The sequence below is a fragment of the Eriocheir sinensis genome, chromosome 64 (genome assembly GCF_024679095.1).
Source record: "Eriocheir sinensis breed Jianghai 21 chromosome 64, ASM2467909v1, whole genome shotgun sequence".
Taxonomy (NCBI): Eukaryota; Metazoa; Arthropoda; class Malacostraca; order Decapoda; family Varunidae; genus Eriocheir; species Eriocheir sinensis.
In genome coordinates, this window is record NC_066572.1 from 4,335,479 (window position 1) to 4,345,478 (window position 10,000).

A 10,000-nucleotide genomic window follows, 5' to 3' on the forward strand; every position below is an offset into this window, starting at 1 on the left:
CCTCCCCTTTATCCCTAACCTTCCCTTCCCTTCCCTTCCTTTCCCTTCACTTCCTTCCCCTTTATCCCTAACCTTCCTTCCTTCACTACCCTCCCCTTTATCCCTAACCTTCCCTTCCTTTCCCTTCACTTCCTTCCCCTTTATCCCTTCCCTTCCCTTCCCTTCCTTTTCCCTTCCCTTCCATCCCTTCCCTTCCCTTCCCTTCCCTGAAAACCGCCCTTCTTTCCCTTCTCTTCCCTTCTTTTCCCTTTTCCTTTCAATTCCTCCTTCTTCACACTTTCCTTCCCTTCCCTCCCTTCCCTTCCCTTCCCTTTTACCTCATCCTTTCATTCCCTTCCTTTCCCTTCTTACCCTTATCTTCCAATCCCATCTTTCTCACCATTTCCTTCCCTTCCTTTCCTTTCCCTTCCCTTCCCTTCACCCATTTCCTCCCCTTCCCTTTCCTTCTTTCCCTTTTCTTGCAATCCCTCACTTCCTCATCCTTCCCTTCCCTTCCCTTCCCTTCCCTTCCCACTCCCTTCGTTGTAATATTCAGCCTTGTTCCCTTCTTTACGAATTGTTCCCTTCACTTCTTCACTTCTTCTTCCCTTCCGCCAGACAGAAGTTAGAGTGAAGTTTGAAGTCTGTTATTTTTCTCCTCTTTCTCTCCTCCTCCTCCTCGTCCTCCTCTTTGCTCCTCTTCCTCTTCATCTTCCTCCTCCTTTTCTTTCTATCCGTTTTTTTTTCTCTCTCCTTCGCTCTTTCCTCTTTTCTTTTTTTTCTTCTTTTTCTTCATTTTGTTTGTTGTTGTTGTTGTTGTCATTATTTTTCACGTTTTTCTTCTTTTTTCTTTCTTCTCTTCTTCTTTTCTTCTTCTGGTTCTTCTTCTTTCTCCTCTTCTTTTATTTTATTTTCTTCTTCTTTTTCCTCTTCTTTTTTTCTTCATTTACTTCTTCCTTTTCTTCTTCTTCCTCTTCTTCTTGTTCCTTTTCTTCTTCGTCTCCTTTTATTCTTTTTTCCTCTTTCTCTTCTTCTTCTTTTTCCTCTTCTTTTTTTCTTCATTTACTTCTTCCTTTTCTTCTTCTTCCTCCTCTTCTTCTTCCTTCTCTTCGTCTTCTTTTTTTTCCTCTTCTTCTTCCTTCTTCTTCTTACTTTTCTTCTTCGTCTTCTTCTTCTTCTTTTCTTCTTCTTCTTTTTCTTCTCCTTCTTCTACTGCCTTCTCCCCTATTTTCTTCTTCTTTTTCTTCTCCTTCTTCTACTACCTTCTTCCCTATTTTCTTCTTTTTCTTCTTCGTCTTCTTCTTCTTCTTTTTCTTCTTCTTCTTCTCTCCCTTAGCTAAGCATCCATTACTTTCTTCTTTTCCTTTCTTTCCTCTATCTCATTTTTCTTACCAATCAAACTATCATTATCTTTTTGTTTCAGTTCCTCCTTAAAACTTAACCTATTTCCCATTTTCTTCCATTCCTTACAATCATATTTAATCATCTCGTTTTCTATGTTACTGTTCCTTCTTTAAATCCACAACTTATCAATTTTACTTCCATTATCTTTCCATTTTCTTTCATTTCTCATTCTTTCTTAATCTCTTTCTTCTTTTCTTCATCTTTTTCCTCTTTCTTCCGTTTTCATAACCTTCTTTTCCTTTCTCAAATCTCAACTTATCAACTATTTTTCATTGTCCGTTTTCTTCATGTTCTTCTTTACCTTCGTTTCTTCTATCTCCTTTTCTTTCTCATCTAACTTTTATCTTTTATGCTTCGTTTCTGCCTATGTCTCTTTCCTTTCGTAATCATAGTGTCCACTCTATTCCCAGTTTTCATTTTCTCCTTTTCTTTCATTCTTATTATTTCGTGATTTTTCTCTTCCTTTCCTCATCTTTTCTCCTCTCTTATCTCTTCTTTCCTTCCTTCCTTCCTTTCCTCTTCCTTCCTTTGTTATACTCTTTCTTAAATCATCAACTTCGTAATATCTTTTCTATCTCCATCTTCCCGTTTTTCTTTCATTCTTATTTTTCTTGATTTTTATTCATTTTCTCATCTTTTCTCCTCTCTCATTTCTTCTTTCCTTCCTTCCTTTGTTTCTCCTCTTCCTTAATCCACAACTTATCAATCTCTTTCTACTCTCATTCTTCTCATTCTCTTTCATTCTTATTCTATATTTCTCTTCGCTTCCTAATCTTTTTCCTCTACTATCTCTTCTTTCTTCCTTCCTTCCTTTGTTTCTCCTCTTCCTTAATCCACAACTTATCAATCTCCTTCTACTCTCATTCTTCCCATTCTCCTTCATTCTTATTCTTTCTATATTTCTCTTCCCTTCCTTATCTTTTCTCCTCTCTTATCTCTTCTTCCTTCCTTCCTTCCTTTGTTTCTCCTCTTTCCTTAATCCCCAACTTCGCAATCACTTTCCTTTCTCTATCTTCCCATTTTCTTTCATTCTTATTCTTTCTCTTCGTTTCCTCATCTCTTCCTTCCTTCCTTCCTTTCCTCTACCTTCCTTTGTTTCTCCTCTTCCTTAATCCACAACTTATCAATCTCTTTCTACTCTCATTCTTCCCATTCTCTTTCATTCTTATTCTATATTTCTCTTCGCTTCCTAATCTTTTTCCTCTCCTATCTCTTCTTCTCTTCGTTTCTGTATGTCTCTTCTTCTTATCCAAGCATCCATTATCCTTCTGTTCAGTATAATTATTCCATTAATCACTACAAGCACTTCACCCGGGGTCACATCAACGCGTGCCGGCCATAGCGAAACCCCGAAGCACGTTTTCTTTATGTTGATTTAGGGGGGGCTTAGCTATTTGGGGGCCGGAGGGTACGGGAGGGTAGGGGGAGCAGGGGGTTGATTGGGGGTGGATTATGCGTTTATGCTCTCTCTCATGTAGATAAATTGATTAACTGCAAGCAAATGACATGAAGGGGAATGAGAGAAAAAGGGATAAATGGAGGAATGAGAGAGAGAGAGAGAGAGAGAGAGAGAGAGAGAGAGAGAGAGAGAGAGAGAGAGAGAGAGAGAGAGAGAGAGAGAGAGAGAGAGAGAGAGAGAGAGAGAGAGAGAGAGAGAGAGAGAGAGAGAGAGAGAGAGAGAGAGAGAGAGAGAGAGAGAGAGAGAGAGAGAGAGAGAGAGAGAGAGTGTGTTAATTATAAAAAGAAACATTGGATGGGGAAATAGTGAAGGATATTGAGTGAAGGAATTTAAAGAACAGGAAACGATGAAAAATTGTACTGAAGGAAATAATAAGTATGAAAAATAAAGCTCTGAATGAAGTATAAATAAACAGATGATGTAAATAAATAAATAATAAAAAGATAAGATTAAGAACAGAAAGCAAGCAGACGCGAAAGCACACATAGCTGACAAGGCTTTCGTGGGAGTTGTGGGCATTTCCAGGGGTAGTTTCATGACCCTGGTGGTAGCGTGACCCTTCCTCTGTACTGTGAACCTAAAGAAACACACATTTGACAAGGCTTTCCTAGGACTTGTGGGCATTTCCAGGGGTTGCTTTATGACCCTGGTGGTAGTGTGACCCTTCCTCTGTACCGTGAACCTCAAGAAACACACATTTGACAAGGCTTTCGTAGGACTTGTGGGCATTTCCAGGGGTTGCTTTATGACCCTTGTGGTAGTGTAACCCTTCCTCTGTACTGTGAACCTCAAGAAACACTCATTAGAACCCGATTGATCTCCTTTTAGGCCTTTGTAAATAGTTGATGTGAGAGGCGGAAGGGTCTAACAATTCGAGCCAAAAACATAAACAGAGTGTGAGATTGCGTTAGTATAAGTGCAGGATAGAGTTCATAATCTTGGGTTTAATTTAGATAAGTTCAGATTAAAGACATTGTCAAGAATTGGTTTACTTAGGTCCCCCCCGGTAGAAGGGAGCGCTTGTAACATTGGCAAAAAAACATAAGAACATATTTAAGGGTGAGACTGTGCTAGTGTAAGTGCAGGGTAGAGCTCGTATTATGGGTTTAAGCCAGCTTAGACAGTGGCAAGCATTGATTTACTTCAGTCCGCCCTGGCAGCGTATTCCAGATCTTCCGACTGGTATGTGGCGCCCACTCTTGAACGGGTCAGGTTTGGTTAGGGAAGATTTTGCTTATTAAAGAGGATAATATTGAGTGGGAATTACAACGAGAGTATTTTTCTGAAGACACCGTGGTTAGTTTCGAAGCTTCATCCGAGCGTGTTCACTCGGGGACCACATACCCGTTGAGCGTGGGCGGGCAACCTGCGGCCCGCGAGCCATACCCGGCCAATGAGGGCCTAGCGTCTGGCTCGCCGCCCTGCTAGGCATTAACATTGCAATCCGGCCCCCCAACACAGAAAACAACAACTACCACCAAACAGTACTTGCTGACAATTACTGTTTGGCAAGCTCGCGTTCCTGGCTTCCCTCCGCGAGAGTTGCCAGGTCTGTCCTTTTGTGATCTGGTTGTCCTATTTAAATTAAGCAAAAGAGGACAATCTGAAACTGTCTTGTCGTGGGAACATGTTGTGATGGGTGTGCGACCTGCAGAAAGTGATCGCCTCTTTCCTCCGTCCCCGTGATCCCTGGCCCGCAGTGGCTGCCTCGCCTGGCCCTACTCATGGACATCACTGTGCGTCTGAACGCCCGCAATGTGGAGCTGCAAGGCAAAAATATTCTCCTGACAAATAAGGTCGCACACATTAATGACTTCGAAGTTATGATGTGCTCAGTCGTATTTTTTCTGTTTCAGTCTATGGCTGGGGTAGGCTTTCTTGCTGGAGCCTGGTGGTCGGCCTAGCTCGTAATGGCGCAGGCAAGTGTTTATAGCGGCACCATTTTGCCTGGCTCATGCTGCCCGCGAACTCATCTTAGATCCTATTTTCAGAGAGAGAATCTAGGGTCTGGGTTGATAGGTGGTAATCTTGGGCCACTCGGCGGTGCCTGAAAAATACCAAGCTTGTGGCGGAGACCGGGACGCGAACCCGCGTCCGGGAGGACGCAGAGCCGGCACACTAACCACTCAGCCACCGCCTTCTCTCACATGTTAAGTTTGCGTACTTACTCCGCTATGCAGCTTGTGCCTCTGGCGACGTGGACCTGGACACGTGTGTCATTGTCCTCGCTTTTCTGCTGGAGGAATTTGCCTTCCGCTTCGCAGGAGTCATGCCGCTGGTTGCGGACTTTAAGCTGTTCAATACCCCATTTGAATTTCCTGTGGGCGATGCCCCTGACACACTGCCGATGGAATGCAACGATGAACTTAGGACGAACTCCCGTACCTCTTCTCCACTGTTCATTAACCACGACCTCGTCCTTCCTTCTAGTAATTTCCCAAAATACATTGGGCATGTTCGAGGCCAATGTGGAAGCAAAAACTGTTGTGACCTGCTTTTCTCCAAAAGGAAGGACACTAAGTCTCGACTTTGCTCCACTTCAATGAGTGTTCTGTTGTCTACCTCATCCACCGAGTCGAACACTGGAACACTTCATGGCAAGCAGCACCAATCGTCTCACTGATTTGTATGTTTTTTTTTTTCACTTCGGCCTGCTCCCGAAAATACTACCGAAAAAAGAAAGATAGAGAAAACGTAAAAAAAAGTGGAGGGAGTGACGAATGAAGTAAACAAAAGGAAATGAGGGAAGGATGAAATACAAAAGTATTTAAAAGAAAGAAAAAAAATGAAAATATGGATGTAAAAATAAGTTAGATATTGAGAAATTGGAAAACGAAAATATAACACAGAATGTACGTAATACAATAATACAAGTTAAGACACTTTCGACAGAAGAAATAAGACACAGAATAAGAAATACAGAAAAGTCGATAAAGAATGAAGAAAGATATTAAGAAAACGTAAAAAAAGTTGAATGAAAGACGGTTGAAGTAAAGAAAAAGAAGTGAGGAAAAGATGAAATACACAACAGTTAAAAGTTAGTATATGCCAGCAAATAACAGAACAGGTATTAGAGAAACAATGGAAAAGTGAGTTATATATTGACAACCGGGAAAAGAAAATGGGATGAGGGACGGAAGGGATACAAAACTAAAAACCAAAACGCCACAGACAAACAGAATCAGACACAGAACAAGAAATAAAAAAAAAACACCGATAAAGAATAAAGAATGAAGAAAGATATTGAGAAAGCGTAAGAAAAGGGGGAATAAGAGACGAATGAACTAAACAAGAAGAAACGAGGTAAAGATGAAATACACAACAGTTAAAGGTTAGTATATGCCAGCAAATAACAGAACAGGTATTAGAGAAACATAATGGAAAAATGAGTTATATATTGACAACCGGGAAAAGAAAATGGGATCAGGGATGGACGGGATACAAAACTAAAAATAAAAACGCCTCAGACAAACAGAATCAGACACAGAAATAAGAACTAAAAAAAAACACCGATAAAGAATGAAGAGAGATATTGAGAAAGCGTAAGAAAAGGGGGAATAAGAGACGAATGAACTAAACAAGAAGAAACGAGGTAAAGATGAAATACACAACAGTTAAAGGTTAGTATATGCCAGCAAATAACAGAACAGGTATTAGAGAAACATAATGGAAAAATGAGTTATATATTGAGAACCGGGAAAAGAAAATGGGATGAGGGACGGAAGGGATACAAAACTAAAAACCAAAACGCCACAGACAAACAGAATCAGACACAGAAATAAGAACTAAAAAACAAAACACCGATACAGGAAGAAGATAGACATTGAGAAAACATAATAAAGAGTGAAATGAGAGAAAGATGAAGCACAAAACAGCATTCCACCAAAATATTCACGCCACTGTGATTGCCAACGAGCGAGAGGAATTACACAAAGGTACATTTTAACCGAAGCGTGAGAGAGAGAGAGAGAGAGAGAGAGAGAGAGAGAGAGAGAGAGAGAGAGAGAGAGAGAGAGAGAGAGAGAGAGAGAGAGAGAGAGAGGAAATTGGACTTATCACTATTAATAACGTGTGTGTGTGTGTGTGTGTGTGTGTGTGAGAATTTAAGACATATTGAGTTTCAGACATGTTGAATTTCAGACATAGGAAGTTTGACATTGGAAAATTTAAGAGATGAGAAGTTTCAGACATGGGAAGTTTCAGACATAGTAGTTTCAGACATGGGAAGGTTCAGACATAGGAAGTTTCAGACATGGGAAGGTTCAGACATAGGAAGTTTCAGACATGGAAAGTTTCAGACATGGAAAGTTTCAGACATGGGAAGCTTCAGATATGGGAAGTTCCTCTATACTTCAAGAAAATAACATTAGAGAGAAAATTTCAACAATATTTCTCATCATTTTAACTAATTCTACTTTCATGAGCAAGAAATTATAATGAATCCCCTTGTAATGTTCTTCTCTCCGATATATTTTCTGTTAGATTTTAAAATATCTAGTTATTGTGGACATATTTTGGGTGATTCTTATATTCTGTCGACTAATCAAGGTTATAATTTCATCTTAAACACATGACATTTTTTTTCACTATATATAACAAATGAATAAAACAGTATCATAATTTAACAGTAGAATCATTTAGTATACGAGCGCAAGAGAGCAATATACATACTGAAGGAGAACACAAACCCATGCACTCACAAACACGCCAAACACGCAAACAATCAAATGGCTCATGCTTCTAAACTTTACAGAGGTCAAATACTTAAAAAAAAAAACTATATAAAACTACAAACATAAATTACATAAAAGTGCTGTACTGAGACCCCTAAACACACACACACACACACAACACACACACACACACACATTAACACTCACCCTCACCTGTGTGCCATCGCTGGGTCACCTGTTTCACCTCACCTGCCGAAGACAAGTAAACGTGAGAACATAGGTATTAGATTCATTACTACTACTACTACTACTACTACTACTACTACTTCTTTTGTTACAGGTGCCCGTGGAGGTCCCGCCGTCACTCTGTTGGGCTTGAGTGTGCTAGCGTCCATACGGCTACACGCTTAGGTGAGGAAAAGTGAGAGTGAGTGAGAGTGAGGAAGAGTGAAAGAGAAACTAAAAGACATGAAAAGAGGAATAGAATTAGAAAGGGCGAGAAAGGAAAAGAGAGTGATAGATGAAAAGAAAAAGAAGAAAAGAAGAAAGGAGGAGAGAAAATGAGAAAAGAGAGAGAGAGAGAGAGAGAGAGAGAGAGAGAGAGAGAGAGAGAGAGAGAGAGAGAGAGAGAGAGAGAGAGAGAGAGAGAGAGAGAGAGAGAGAGAGAGAGAGAGAGAGAGAAAACAGAAACAGAGGAAGAAAAAAAGAAAGTAAAATGAAAAGAAAAAGAAGAAAGGAAGAGAAGAGAAGAGAAGAGAAGAGAAGAGAGAGAGAGAGAGAGAGAGAGAGAGAGAGAGAGAGAGAGAGAGAGAGAGAGAGAGAGAGAGAGAGAGAGAGAGAGAGAGAGAGAGAGAGAGAGAGGGGCTCCTCAGTTTTCGGAAATACGAGGAAAATACGTTTCAAATTCTATTGTAATTCAGAGACGAAGAAAACTCGATTTGCCAAGACGGACTCAACGAGAATGCTAGGAGCCACAGTTTGTGCGTGTGTGCGTGTGTGTGTGTGTGTGTGTGTGTGTGTGTGTGTGTGTGTGTGAAGGGAGAGAGAGAATAAACAGGTAAGGATAAATAAAAAGCATAAATAAATAGAAATATAAATAATAGTGATATAGATAGGAGTAGAGAAAAAAATATCATCTCCCTACTACTACTACTACTACTACTACTACTACTACTATTACTATTACTACTATTTATTAGTCTCATATTTATTCTTTTCTCGTAATTAAAGGAAAGAACTGTTCAAGGGAAATTAGTAAAAGCCTTAAAAATTACCAAAATAAACTTTTTGGTGCAAATTTTCTCTAACTTTAATTGATGTTTAGTATTTACATTTTCTTATTTATTTTCTCGTAATTAAAGGAAAGAACTGTCCGAGGGAAATTAGAAAAAGCCTTAAAAATACAAGATGATGAAGTTTGTATACTGTTTTATATACTTTTTTCATTGTTTTCACTTATTTTTATTGGTTATTCTCTGATGAAGGAAATTTGTGAAAACCTGAAAAATACAATATGATGAACTTAGTATACTGTTTTTTTATTTACTTTTATTAATGTTTTCTCTTTTTTTATTGGTTATTCTCTGATGAAGGAAATTTGTGAAGAATCTGATGAAGGAATTTTGTGAAGAATCTGATGAAGGAATTTTGTGAAGAATCTGATGAAGGAGTTTTGTGAAGAATCTGATGAAGGAATTTTGTGAAGAATCTGATGAAGGAATTTTGTGAAGAATCTGATGAAGGAATTTTGAGAAGAATCTGATGAAGGAATTTTGTGAAGGATCTGATGAAGGAATTTTGTGAAGAATCTGATGAAGGAATTTTGAGAAGAATCTGATGAAGGAATTTTGAGAAGAATCTGATGAAGGAATTTTGTGAAGGATCTGATGAAGGAATTTTGTGAAGAATCTGATGAAGGAATTTTGTGAAGGATCTGATGAAGGAATTTTGTGAAGAATCTGATGAAGGAATTTTGTGAAGGATCTGATGAAGGAATTTTGTGAAGAATCTGATGAAGGAATTTTGAGAAGAATCTGATGAAGGAATTTTGTGAAGGATCTGATGAAGGAATTTTGTGAAGGATCTGATGAAGGAATTTTGTGAAGAATCTGATGAAGGAATTTTGAGAAGAATCTGATGAAGGAATTTTGAGAAGAATCTGATGAAGGAATTTTGTGAAGGATCTGATGAAGGAATTTTGTGAAGAATCTGATGAAGGAATTTTGTGAAGAATCTGATGAAGGAATTTTGTGAAGGATCTGATGAAGGAATTTTGTGAAGAATCTGATGAAGGAATTTTGAGAAGAATCTGATGAAGGAATTTTGAGAAGAATCTGATGAAGGAATTTTGTGAAGAATCTGATGAAGGAATTTTGTGAAGAATCTGATGAAGGAATTTTGTGAAGGATCTGATGAAGGAATTTTGTGAAGGATCTGACAAAGGAAATTAGTGAAAACCTTAAAAATACAAGTGATGAAATTAGTA

General features: G+C 39.0%; 1 protein-coding gene across 1 annotated transcript in view; it reads left to right on the forward strand.

Annotated features, from left to right (window-relative positions):
• LOC126987323 (uncharacterized) overlaps positions 1–10,000 on the forward strand; it is an 88,493-nt gene that overhangs the window by 75,929 nt on the left and 2,564 nt on the right. The window contains exon 7 of the mRNA XM_050844235.1: positions 7,856–7,926. Within this exon, the coding sequence (XP_050700192.1) occupies positions 7,856–7,926 (71 nt within the window). The remainder of the gene's footprint in view (positions 1–7,855; positions 7,927–10,000) is intronic.